The sequence below is a fragment of the Herpailurus yagouaroundi genome, unplaced genomic scaffold (assembly GCF_014898765.1).
Source record: "Herpailurus yagouaroundi ecotype Mexico unplaced genomic scaffold, PumYag 186, whole genome shotgun sequence".
Lineage (NCBI taxonomy): Eukaryota > Metazoa > Chordata > Mammalia > Carnivora > Felidae > Herpailurus > Herpailurus yagouaroundi.
In genome coordinates this window covers 12,042,797-12,056,738 of record NW_024412417.1, presented here as the reverse complement: position 1 = coordinate 12,056,738, position 13,942 = coordinate 12,042,797, and the positions used below count along the sequence as shown (strand labels likewise).

The following is a 13,942-nucleotide window of genomic DNA, read 5'->3' as shown; positions in this document are numbered from 1 at the left end:
TGACTGAGCCACTCAGGCACCCCAGGGGGTTCAATTTTAAACATGTTTACTGTAAGAGGTCTGTTTGACATCCAAATAGAAAGGTCAAGTAGGCAGTTGGAATTATGAGGCTAGAATTTGGGAGTGAGGCCTGGGCTTGAGGTACAGATTTGGGAATTCTCAGCATATGGGTAGAATTTAAAGCCCTAAGATGCAATGAAATCAAATCATCTGAGCGCCTACAGGAAGAGCATCCCAAGGCCCTCCAACAGTAGATGGTTGGGAAGATGGGGAGAACCAAAGAAAGACACTGGGGAAGAGTAATCAGAGATGGAAGGAAAACCAGGAGACTACTGTGCCCCGGAAGCCAGAGGAAGAGAGAGATTCAAGGAAAAAAAATGTGAACTGTGTGGGATGTTCTGGCATGTCAGGTCAGATGTGAGAGATGAGAACTGACCATTGGGTCTAACAACAACAACAACAAGGAGGTCACTTTAGTCCTGAGGAGAGCAGTTCCATGCGCCAGGGGAACGAAAGCCTGACTGATGTGGATGTAAGAGAATCTGGGGCAGAACTGCAGACAGTAAGTATAGACAACTCCTTCAGGAGCCTTGCAAAACAGTTGCTGGCAGGGTGAGTGGGAGCAAGAGGAAGCTTTTTTTATTTTTTTTTTTTATAAAATTTTTTTTTCAACATTTATTTATTTTTGGGACAGAGAGAGACAGAGCATGAACGGGGGAGGGGCAGAGAGAGAGGGAGACACAGAATCGGAAACAGGCTTCAGGCCCAGAGCCTGACGCGGGGCTCGAACTCACGGACCGCGAGATCGTGACCTGGCTGAAGTCGGACGCTTAACCGACTGCGCCACCCAGGCGCCCCTATTGAGGAATAATTTAAACTTGAAGCATGCAGTTAAATGAGTTTTGACAAATGTATACACCCATGTAATCACAACAATCAAGATATATAACACTTCCGTCACCCCAGAAATTCCCTTGTGCCCCTTTATGGTCAATCTCTCCCACCCCCTCCTCCCAAACCCAGCCCCAGGCAACCACTGTTCTGCTTTTTATCACTGAGCTTTGTTTCGCCTTTTCTAGAATTTTGTACAAATTGAATCATACAGGATGTACTCCTATGCCTGGCTTCTTTTGCCCTGCATGTATCATAGTTCCTTCCTTTATATCACTGAGTAGTATCCTGTCGTACAGCTATACCACAATTTGACTACTCATCCACTTGTTGTCAGACATTTAAGTTGTTTCTAGTTTGGGGCTATTATGATTAAAGATGCCATGAACATTTGTATACAAGTCTTTGTGTGGACATAAATTTCACTTCTCGAGTAAATTTCTAGGAGTAGAATTACTGGGTCATATAGTAATGTATGTTCAATTTTATAAGAAACTACCAAAATGTTTTCTAAAATGTAATTTTACACCCTCACCAGCGATGTATGAGTTCCAGTTGCTTCACAGATTTACCAACACTTGATATTGTCAGTTTTTAAATTGTAGATGAAGATTTTTTTTTTTTTTTTTTTTTTTTTTTTTAGGGGGGTTGAGTGGATAGACTTGATTTCAGAATAGCTTTAGATTCCCAGACAAGTCTCAAAGACAGAACAGAGAACTCTGGTGCATCCTTTGCCCAGCTTTACCCAATGTTACCTTCTTATGGCACCATAGTATATTTGTCACAACGAAGAGACTGACGTTGACATTATACAAGTAGCCCCTCTACAGTCTCTAACCGTATTTTACCAGTTTTCTCACTCATGGCCTTTCTCTGGCCCAGGAGGCCACGTTGGGTCAGGCCTCAGTCTCTCCAGTCTGTGGCCCTCTCTCCATCTTTCCTTGTTTTTAATGCCTTTTCAGTTTTGAAGAGTACTGGTCAGATATTTCATGGAATGTCCATCAATATGAGTTTATCTGAGCTTTTGTTATGATTCAGCTGGGGTGATAGGATTTGGAGGAAGAACACCCCAGAGGTGAAGTGCCCTTCACATTAGATCACATCAGGGGCGCATGACAGCAACATGGCTTATCACTGGTAATGTTACCCTCATCACTTGGTTAACATGGTGTCTGTCAGGTGTCTTCCCTATAAAGTTACTCTTTTTCCCTTTCCATGCTCTACTTTCTGGAAGCCAGTCACTGAGTCCAGCCCACCCTCAGGGAAAGGGGATTTAAGTTCCAGCTCCTGGAGGGGGTGGCATCACATGTATTACTTGGAAGTCTTCTCTAGGGCAGATTTCCCCTTCTTTATTTACTTGGTTGAATCATTTTTACAGAGAAAGCTTTCTTTATATTTTAATTTTTTGTTTATTTTAGAAAGAGAGAGAGAGAGCACAAGAGGGGGAGAAAGGCAGAGGGAGGAGAGAATCTCAATCAGGCTCCATGTTCAGCCCAGAGCCCAACGCGGGGCTTGATCCCACGGTCCTGGGATCATGACCTGAGCTGAAATCATGAGTCAGACGCTCAACCAACTGAGCCACCCAGGCGCTCCAAAAACCTTCTTTTTAAACGATGGGGAAATAACAGCACATTTGTATGTTGGTGGAGCCAAATATTGTGAGAGTTTCTTTCATTTTTTTCAGCAAGTGTTAACAAATTTTTCATTATTAGAGTCCCCACCAGGCCTTTTCTCGTGTCATTTTAAACGTCACTTTTACCCATTATTCAGTTTCTTTAGGCCCCATTGGAAGTCAGAGGACCTGTAGAGGTCCGGGCAGAGTTTTCATAGATGGCCCGGCATTAGATCCGGTCATCCAGCAAACCCCTCAGTGCTTACGGAAGGATGGCCCCTCTCCCCAGCCCTCACCTTCCCGCCTTCTCCTTCCTCAGCCCACAGGATCCCAGACAGGATGGGGATTCCAGAGCTGGGGAAGAGCCCGTGTTTTCCTTGGGTAGGAAGGAGCCAGACATCTGTCATGAGGAACTGTGTAGCCGGGGCCGTCTGGCAGGGACTGTGGGAGCTGACAGTGGCTGAGGGGAGGGTTCTAGGGGAAGGAAGAAGCAGATGGAGCTGCTTGGCTTCAACTCAGAATCCAGAACAGTGGGCTCTGTTTCTTCTGTCCCCTCCTTGGGAGGACAGAGCTCTGAGGACAACAACCAAGGCTCTGAGCCCTGGCAAGGAGCTCCATGGAGAGCCAAGTCTGAGCACCCCAGGGCAGCGGGGATGAGATATGAAGGACTTTGGAGGTTCAGGTCAGAAACTCAGTGGTGGAAGAGACAGCCCAGGACAGAGAGGCCCGCGACAGGCCCTGGAAGGGACTTGGGCCACTGCCAGCCAGCTTATCAGCCCCACTTCCCCACCCCCACCCCAATCCCTACACAGGGAGACTCTCATCTGGCCTCCAACTGGGGAACCCCAGGCCCACATGCCTGGGCCCGCAGGGTGTGGGGGTGGTGGACAGAGGAGTGGTGACAGAGGTGACCTATTCTGGGCGGCAGAAATGATCTCCAGGCATGTATTTTGCAGAGGCTAGCAGTATGGTGTCTATATAGATGTATATATTTGTAGATGAATCAATCCATACCCTGCTGTGACACCAGAAGAACGGCCACCATAAAAGAAGGTGGTAAATTCCCTCTCATTCAGAGAATACCGCTGTCTTCTCAACCAGCTGCCCACGGGTTTCTCATCAAGATAGTAATTCATTGTACAAGGAAGGGAACTTACCGTGTGGAAATTCCCGCTTCCTCCGGATAACAGTATGCGCAGTGTTAACCTTGGTGAGTAAGAATCTCCCTGTCCCCCACCACCCCAAAGGCAGCTCTTCTCTGTGGAAGCCTGCAGCCACTCGAGGCCTTATCCAAACCCTCTGCACAAGTCTGAAAACTGCCCAGGACAGACCTCAGGGTGAGCTCAAAAGAACCGATAACCCCATTGGTCGAAGCAGATGTGATAATGTTCTTCCTGCCCAGCATCTCCTTCTTGTGAGGGCAGCACAAGGCTTTTCCTTTGGGGCAGCAGCTCTTCCCCGTCTGTTCATGTGCTTCCACGGGCCCAGGCCTGGCTCAGCACAGCGGCACATTTCTCTGCCTGCAGGAATGGACACAGGCTGAGCCAGTCGGAGTCGACTTTGGCAAGCACTGCTAGACTGGGGGCCAGGGCGGAGCCTGCCCGACGACGGAGCTGATGCCGAGGGCAGGAAAGCTAAGGGGCAGACAGAGTCCTGACTGAATCCTCGGAGCGCTTGGCTCCAGCTGGTCTTGTCAGTTACAGACCAAGCAAATTTCTTTTTTCCTTCTCTCCCTCTCCTCCTCCTCGTCTTCCTCCTCCTGCCTTTTTCTCTCTCTTCCATTTATTTTGGCTCGGTCCAGTTTGTGGTTTTTATCTCTTGCACTAAAATTGTTTCAACAAATATCCTCATGGCATCTCTCCCTCACATGCCTGCCGGGGACACAACCACCGACCCCGACACAACCCCGGCCTCTCACCCAACACTGTTTGAGAAAGGCTTAAGCTCTGGTTTTTCACGGGTGCCACAGGGCTACTGTGGGAACCATCCCATGGTTCCCCAAAGGGGGACAGCCCCTTTTGTCCCCTACAGCATAAATGAGAATGTATTTTTAAAACAGAATCCATGTATCTTCCTGTTAAACAAGAACTTCTTGTTTTTTAATTAGAGAAAAGGGGGATATTATTCCTAATGCACCTACCATGAGGATTTTAGCATATTTCCTTACAAATGTTTCCCCAGTACACATTTCCTTGGGTCTAGCCCTGGTGCCTCACTGTCAGCAGCAGCAGCAGCAGCAGCAGTCAGGTAATGTCATTAGCATTTCTCTCTCACTGTGGTTTTTCATGGTCTCTGTTTTCAACTGCTTCCCTACTCAAAGGTCCAGTCATGAGACTGGAAAGCAAGTAACTCACCTAGAACCAGGTGAGCCCTCTTGTCTAGGAGGGAGCTGTTACTGTAATTAACCATGCTTCTACCATTTCCGGGAATCTGGCCTTCATCACCCGGAGTTTTATACTGATGCCTGGGTCGGACCCCTAGGGAGTCTGCATCAGTAGATCTGGGGTGGGCTCCAGGAAATCTGTATTTCTGAGCAGTTGCGAGATGATACCAATGCTGCAGACCTCAATACGTAGGACTCACCTGGGAGCTAAAATGCATTTGCTATTCGGGTGATTCGTAGACCCATTCAAGTTTGAGAGCCCTAACTTTCAATTTAATAGTCACTTACTAAACACTAATTCATGCCTCTGTGGTTTTTTGGAAGCCTACCTTTCTCTTCTTGGGGGCCAAGTTTCCGAGTGGGTATGACCTACAGCTTCACACCTAAAGCCCCTGGGAACCCCCAATGTCACATCACCTAAAATGGGAAACGTTAGCACAAGGTTTCTTTCACTCTTGTGTTATAACCTTCCTCCAGCTGGTTACAGTTAAGGGGCAGGCTGCGGAGGATTGGAGGCTCAGTTCAGTTTCATATTTACTGAGTGTTGGGGACTGTGTCAGGGGCTACAAAAATAAATACAACATGGTTCCCATCCTCTAGGAGCTAATGGATAATGGGGAGATGAACATAAAAGAAATGAATGCTTGTAAGCTGAGAAGCAGCAGGGTAGAGGAAGGCGGTGTTCCCTGGGAGTCCAGAGTAGGGGCACTCAGCCAGTCTTAGGGACGGGGAGGCTGAGCCGAGTAGGATTTAGCAGTTAGCCAGGTGAAGGAGCGTGGAAAGGCATCCTCAGCATGAGGAACAGTGAAGGCAAGGAAGCAGGAGACATCCAGGTGCTGGCAGGTGTGGGATGGTGAGAAATGGAGCTGGGGGAGGGGGGGTGGTGGTGAGGTGGGCCAGGTGCAGACCACTTGAGCTGAAAAGACGGTTTAGAACCTCCCAGATCTCTGGTCCTCCAGCCTGAGAGCCGGACCTGGAACCAGCATAGGACTATTGGAGGATTTTCAACCAGTCCACTAAGTGGAATGACTTGGTTTCTCTTGTTGCTTATAATCTCACCTCAAAGGCAGCAAGTTTGGTCACTAATCGCCCAAGCCTCATTGAGGCCTGCACATACCTGGCCACTGCAAGACTTCCTCAATGGCTCCTGCAGCCAGAACCACATATCTGTCTAAGGAGGAGGATAATGTGTTTAGGTCAGGTTGCTGGTAATAGGGAACCATATAGCAGTGAGTTAATTCAAATCCTGCCATATTTTCTCCAGAAAACAGTCCAGGGTTCATATGGGGGCCCTGTGGTCAAACTCAGGCACTTCTGGCATTTGAATCCATCATCCTTGACTGCCTTGCTACTCAGAGTGTGGCCTGGTGCCCAACAGTGTCAGCATCGCTGGGAACTTGTTTGAAATACAGAAAGGGGTCTGTTCCAGACCCGCTGAACCACAGCCTGCCTTATAATCAATCCCCAAGTGACTTATTCAAAGACCTGTAATTGAACAAGTTGGCCTATACTCACTGCAGCGAGGGAGACTGCACACCTTGGGTAACTGTGGACCATCTCAGTTAAAAAGGGGTTTGAGGGGTGCCGGGGTGGTTCAGTCAGTTAAGCGTCCGACTTCAGCTCAGGTCACGATCTCGCGGTCCGTGAGTTCGAGCCCCGCGTCGGGCTCTGGGCTGACGGCTCAGAGCCTGGAGCCTGCTTCCGATTCTGTGTCTCCCTCTTTCTCTGCCCCTCCCCCGTTCATGCTCTGTCTCTCTCTGTCTCAAAAATAAATAAACATTAAAAAAATTTTTTTTTAATAAATAAATAAAAAGGGGTTTGATAGGACTGGCAGGACTTGGGCTTTGGTTAGGTGAATTTAGGGAGAGCCCAAGAAATCAGGTTTGTTCTGGAGTGGATGCTCTCAGGAAATGGGACAATTCTATGGCTGAATATCTTCATAACTCTTACCTATAAAGAAAGTAGACCAGATACAAGTTACACGTGTAATTGGTAAAGAAGCAGCCATCACTCATATTAGCAAGGAGTAGAAGGTGTTTAGTATTTTGTGGTGGTTTTGTCTGTGCTTAAATAAAATTACGAGGCAGTCTGTTTTGACTCACCTCGTCGCAATTGCAGAGTGACCTTGACTGATGGCATTCTGTGAGATTGTTTATGTTCAATGAGAAAACTTCTAGGCCAGCTTCAAACAAGACTAATGCCTAGCTGAAAGTGTCAGGCCAGTTTCCAGATGTCAGGATCTGCTTTCTCCTTTCTCACTATTAAGGACGGAGAGTGAGTGTTTTAGAGTGTGGCTTCCTTATTCAAGGTTGTCTCGTGGCCCAATATGGTTGCTGGAGCACCAGCAATCCTATTAGTGTTCCAGGGACAGGAAGCAGGGGAAGGGAGAATCAAGAGCACATTTCCCAGCTCCCTATAAAGAACTTTTAGGAAACCCCATCCAACTCCTTCCATTTATACCTCATCGGCCATCCCTAGTTTCAAGAGCACAGGGAAATGTAGACTTTTATCTGGCTATGTTGCTGCCCCTCTCCAAATTAGGTCGTTTGGTAGGGCAGAAGGGGAAATTGGGTTTAGAATAGGCTACTGGCAGTCTCTCTCTCTCTCTCTCTCAGACAAGGAAGACTGGGCTTAAGAATGGGGAAATTCCGGGCCCTGGGGGGCAGCAAGATTTTATCTTCCCCTCTTTATCAGTATTTAACATTCCAACAACCAGAGCAAGCCAGTCGTAGTAAAACGGAATCGGGGTCTCTCCAGTGTCTGCAAAAAATTCTCGTTAAAGGTAGAATTTGCTTCTCAAGTCTTCCACACCACCTGCTGGGAGAGCAGGAGCGATGTGAATGTACCAGCCAGAAGAAGGGCCCCCACGGCCACAGATGGGAGAGCCGTCGGCATGAGACCCGCACCTGTGAGCAGAGTCCGTCTCATCTCCTCTGTTGGAAGGCTGTATCCCAGCCCTGGGGAGATGAACAGCAGGAAGAGGCGGGAGAGAACCGCTTAAAATGAGGTATGGGAGCTAATAAGACGGAGGCGTCCCTTCTCTTTCCTTCCATGAACTAGCATAGCAGCTGGGAATCCCAAAGGTCACTGGCCTGTATGCACGGTAGGGTCGCACTGACGCCCAGGTCACATGACTCACCCCCACCCCCGTCACACACACAACCTCCACCTTACGTAGACCTTCACTCCCTTCGGGGTGGCCCCAGTCATTTCCCAGAAGCTCCACAGGGACCCCCTCACACGTGCCCTTGGCTGTATGCCAGCTGTCTGCTACATTGCCTCCTCTGACACACATCGGCTGAGCACCTTCAAGCACCCAAGCCCTGTGGTAGACACCAGCGATTCAGGCGTCAGTGAGATACATCGTTATCCTGGAGAGCTGACAGCTTGTTGCAGAGGACACACAATGATCCCGAACACATAAATTACAAATTGCGGAGAAGCTGTGTTAGAGAAGAAACCCAGCGACCAGCAGGTGATAGGGTGTTCCTTGAAAATACCCCCAAACAGCCAGGCGTGTTCCCACTTCAGGGCACAGCTGCTGTGCTTTCTGCCAGGAACAAGTTTTCCCCTACAATCCCCATGACTCACTCCCTCGCTTCCTTCAGGTCTTTGTTCAAATGTCACCTTCTCAAATGCTGCCTTCCCCGATGCCCACCCCCATCCTCTACTCTCCCCAGTTCCTGGCCTCACTCTGTTTTCTCCACTAACATTTTAACACTTTGTTCCACAAGATCCGGGGGTTTTGTCTGTTTGGCCTCTGTCACCAGTGTCTCCAAATATATGCGATCGGCCTTCAGTGAATGTGTGTTGAGTGAATGAATGAGTGAAAAGCTAGCACAAGAACCGGGCAGTCGGGGAGGGCCCCTCGTGCCCTGCTGACTAGGAAGCTGATGAAGCACGAGAGAAGGTGATTTATGTTTTATCACTAGTCCTCTGGCTATTTGAGGCAGAATGGCTTGGAAAGAACTGAGTGTGGAAGAGGGGAGGGGGACAAGGTAGAAGGCCACTGCAGTGGCCGAGGCAGGGAGATCAGGGGGACGGGGCGCTGGAGGAGAGGGGGCGGTGGGGAGCCGCTTGGGAGGTGGAGCAGAGAAGACTTGGACTTGCACACCTGGGCTCTGGAGCCATGGTCTCTGCGGCGTGAGTTGGGGCAGATGGGAGGACGAAGGAGTACGGGGCAAGTCAAGCGGCCCCCTCTCCAACTCTGCCCCATCGTGGACCTCTGGAGCCCCGAAGCAGCTTGCAGAGAGTCTCAGCGTGGCTGCAAGGCTGTGCCACCCAGGAAGGGATGTGGCCCCGCTCGGTTGGGCCTTGACCCCTGCCGAGTCCTTGGGGAGCCTGGAGCTTGCCGGCTACACGAAGAGCAAGGGGTGTGCCCACCCCCCGCCTCTGGGAAACTTGTGCTCAAGCCCTGCTGGGGTGCGTCGGGATGGGAGGGGAACAGACCTGCCCTTTCCCACCCCCTGTCTCCTCTGCAGCACCCACTGCTCCAACCTGACCTACCTGGCTCAGCTGACTAAAGTGTCCACAGGGGTGAGATGCAAGTAATTAACTAGCAGAAGCTCTGAAGCTCCCCAGATAATGATCGGCCCCGCAGACACCCGCGTCAAGCCCTATCCATAGAGTTGGAAGGAGGAGGAGGGTCAGGCTCCCCAGAATCCTGAACCCAGCAGGTGACAGACACCCAAAGTCCAGTCCAGCACCCTTCTCCAAGGGCTCTGTCCCCACTTCCAAGGCTACCAAGAGTGGCCCCTGACGAGCCCATGGGCCACCAAACCATGTCCGGTCTCTTCGAGGTTTGCACCTTCTCAGTGTCCCCCACTTGCCCTCCTGTCCCCACCTTCCCATTCACCAGACATACTCTGATCCCATCCCCGCTCTGCCTCCTCCATGAAGTCACCCCTGGCTGCCTCGCCTTCTTTGTGTTTCTTTTCTGGGTTCTTTATCGTCTGCATCCTTATTTCGGCATTTGGGGCTGTTGTGTGTCATCCGCTGGCTTTTTAATTCCTATAGGCTGAAGGGTACGTTTCACATGCCCACAGAGTGGTGGTGGTGAGAGCAGACCGAAGGTGCGTTCCGGTCCCACCCGCTACTGTGTGACCTTGGGCAAGGAACTTCTCTGTGCCTCGTTGATAAAGAGGCTACTCATGCCCACTTGAGAGGTTCCTGGAAGAATTAAATGGAACGCTCTTTGCAAAGAACCCAGCCTGGTGTCTTGTGCTCAGTAGGGACTCCACACATGCCAGCTATTATTCCAGTATGACAAATCTCCATATCTGACATTACACCAGGCATTCAGTAGGAGCCCAGTAAGTGCTCAGTGGCTACATGTGCTCAATCTCTGTCTTTAGTTGCTTCACATGGGTTATACATCAGAACATTTGTTTCCATTTCTCTACAGACTCAGATCATCACTGCAGGATTGCAAAAGCCCAAGGCTGATCTCTCATTTCCTTAGAGCCTGAGCCAGCAAAGAGACAACAGGTCAAGTTCACAGATAAGTGTAGAAATTGACCTTGGGCCCCTCTCAAGGGGCGGAGAGAAACTTTCTCGCAAAAATGTTTGCTATTCCTCCCATCCTTTTCCTCACAGACATCCCCAAAGCAAGAGCAGTCTCTGGGGAACCCTCTCCTTCAAAGACAGATCCCATGTGACCTGTTGCAGTGACTGAGGCTCTATCGAAGACTGGTGTGGTCACCATGACCCCTCCCTTATTGACCTTCAGGCCTCCAGGTCCTGGGCTCAACCATTTTATATACATATGTCTCCTGTCATCATCACAAAAACCTCATTCTACAGGTGAGGAGACTGAGGATTGGCAAGGTTAAGAAACTTGCTCAAGGTCACACAGCTGGTGAGTAGCAGAACCAAGATATCCACTCAGTTTGACCTCTACCAGTCCATGCTCCTGCCTCTGGGCCACTCCCTTTTGAAGTGAGGCAGTCACTGGCCTAGAATCTGGGCCAAGTGATAGACCCTCCTGCTGGAACCTCAGTCTCATCCCTTCCTAGACAGAGGGAGGAACGGCCACCCTCCCACTGCCCAGGTGAGGGCTTTTGGATGGGGGCAGGAAGAGAGTAAAGGGTAAAAAAAAAAACCAAAAAACTCATTTATGGCTAACCAGATTTCTGTCTTGCAGCAATTTATATCCATTTCCCCTAATTTAGGCAACTCTGAATATGAGAAAAGCATTCAGCCGTTTGAAGAATGCTATTCAACTCATGACAAAGAACAATTCTTTTGAATCTGTGAGAATTTTCTGGAAGTCACATGTCATTTTCACTTTCACCTATTAAAATTGAAGCTTACATTCAGCTTTTTAAAAAACTCCTCAGTTTGCAGAGGCAGCCAGCAGCCAGTGGCGCAGGCCGGGTCTCGGGCCCTTGCCAGAGGTCGTCACTCTCTGGAAGCACCGACCAGCTCAGCAGACCATAGCCTTGGGCTCAGACATGAAGTGACCTTGAAAGAAAGAAAGACCTGCACAAAGATCATAATGAACCAACAGAAAATATTCAACATCCGTCATTATCTCCACTTACGTGGGGCTTGGGAGCCGGATGTGGCACATTCCAAGAGCTGCTTTAGGGAAAACCAAGCCACGAGGAGATGGCGTTCCTGGGCTGGACGGGAGCCTGAGGCCTGGATGGGGCCTGCTTTCCGCACATCTGCTTCCCTCATAAGGGATCCCTGACTCCCAGGCTCTGCCAGGCGGAAAGCAAACCAGCCCTGGGCTAGGGGCCAGAGCGAGGACTTACCTGGAAGAGACATCTGCTAAGCAATTCGACCAAATGCAAACGCTGCTAGTTTAATGATCATAATTTCCTACAGCAGGTTCCCCCAGCACCTCCGCTATCGTGTTAGTGGGATCATTTTTCAATTTACTAGGTACAGAGGAGACCCAGTGCACAGGGCCAGGCCAAGGGTGCGTGTGCGTGTGCGTGTGCGTGTGCGTGTGCGTGTGTGTGTGTGTGTGTGTGTGTGTGTGAAAAATGCCTGCGTTTTTCAGGAGTGAGGATATTTGCATAACACAGATATCTTTGCAGATACCAGACAAACAGGAAGTTTCAGAACTGATGCCATTTCCTTTCGCTGTGAATCAGCAGCCTCTCTCTTCTCACACAGAAATGGTGAAAATCACAGGGTCCAGCCCTGGAACATAAAGTGCGAGAGAAGAGCACAAAAGCATCAGAAGTCACCTTCTCTGGTGGGGTGCTTCCCTGGGCGCCCACCTGCACTCCTCAGGCCATCCCCTTCCAGCTACCCAGCTTGCTGGAGCGCTTCAAGATATGTTTGGGTGCCCACCCTAAACACATTAGCAAAACAGTCTCCATCCACACAACCTATGCTATACCAGTGCTTGGGATGGGGCCCAACCAGCTCTGGGGGACCTCCCTCGTCCTTGTTCCCGGCCCCAGGACTGTATCCCAGAGGAGCTCTGTGAAGTAACACGCCCTGGATGTGGCACCAGAAAACCTGGGCTCAGATCCCTGCTCCAACCAGAGAGGCCCTGGGCAAGCCACTTTCCCCTACGAGCCTCAGTTTCCCTATCAGTTACATGGGACTGATAGTGGCTCCCTGCACGTTTGGGGCTAATAATAATACAAGCGCAAGGCAAGAAATATAAGGCGGCAAATAAAAGCACAGGATTTGGAGTCGGATATCTGAGTTCAAAACCCAGCTCCAGTGTGTACTTGGCCGTGATGCTTGGGGCAAATTGCCTAACTTTGCCAAATGTTAATTTGCCCAGTTATAAAATGGAGGTAACGGCAGTCTGTTGAGAGGATTCAGAGATATGACCACCTTGCACGGAGCAGAGTCTGGCTCACTGGAAATTCTCAACAACACGAACCAGTTTTCCTGCCGCCCCGGCCCCCCCTCCCCCACCCGCCCCCGGCAGCACTCCTCCTTCCTCCAGCGCCTCCAGGTGCTGTAAGATCCCGGAGGTGGAGACCACTGCATGCCTCGCTGGTGAGGGTCCAGCACCTGGCTTAGCCCGTAATAAATCAGCTGAATGAATGAATGGATGCTCCTGGTGCGTAGCAGGTGCTGAGGAAATCTATCTGTATAAAATAAATTTATACGAAAGCCACAGACCAACTCCCGCCCTCTCCGTTTTTGAAATTCCTAAAAGGGGGGCAGTAGAGAACAGTGATGACAAACATCCGGGGCTTAGTCAGCAGTCAGGTCTGGCGTGTCCTTTAATTTTCAGCACTGAACCTAATAAGCAGGTAGAGGAATGTGTCAGGTAAGTCCCAGCTTCACGACCCGGGAAGATGATTCTAAAACTTGACTTTCTTTTCAAGATTACAGGCCTTGCGTCTGGTACCCCTCTTGCCCCATTTCTCTTGGTTTCCTCCTTAGGTCTAATGGCCTTTTCTTGTCGAAGAGCTGGTGCCTCTGAAGTCCAGCCAGCTCCCCGTCCCCAGCCTCTTGGAGGACAGCGAGCCACACCCCACTGACTTACCAGCCTGCAGGGGTGCAGGGGTGCGACAGGCTGGTGTCTGCAGGAGGACAGCACGCTCACGCCAACATTTGCTCCGGGGCATGGCCGTTCAGCTCTCACCTCGTGCCCTCTGTGCCAGGATAGTGCTCACTGGCCACTCCTCCGAGAGTGAGTCCAGGATGCCGCGGACGCACAGCCTGAGTGCCCAGGTCTGGAGTCAGACAACCTGGCTTTGCACGCAGACTCTGCACGGACAAGCCGTCTGATCTGCTACCTCTCAACCTCAGTTTCCTAATCTGTACAATGGAGACCAGTGCTAGAGCACTGGGTGATGCAACACTTAATAGCTAGCTTTGGCACCAACCTATGAAGTGAACCCCAGCCAGTACCAGGTTATACCTGCTAAATATTAGCTCTGCTCATTTCTACTGCAGAGGTGGGTATGGCTCCAGGCACACTGTAAACACTCTAAGCACTGGCCACTACTTTGACTACTTTTAAGTTTTGCTCGTGTCACGTAGTTCCCAGTGGAGGGACGTTCGGAGGAGGGATGGCCCTGGAGAGGCCCGGTCTTTGCCATCTCCCAGGTTGACTAAGGCCCTCCTGCCTT

The 13,942-nt window shown here is 50.2% G+C and overlaps 1 protein-coding gene across 1 annotated transcript in view; it reads left to right on the top strand.

Annotated features, from left to right (window-relative positions):
• The window catches only part of ANKRD46 (ankyrin repeat domain 46), a 62,507-nt gene extending 53,744 nt beyond the window's left edge, over window positions 1-8,763 (top strand). Inside the window, exon 5 of the mRNA XM_040494127.1 lies at window positions 7,688-8,763. Coding sequence (XP_040350061.1) covers window positions 7,688-7,892 — 205 coding nt within the window. The 3' untranslated portion in view covers window positions 7,893-8,763. The remainder of the gene's footprint in view (window positions 1-7,687) is intronic.
• The last annotated feature ends 5,179 nt before the right edge of the window (window positions 8,764-13,942 follow it).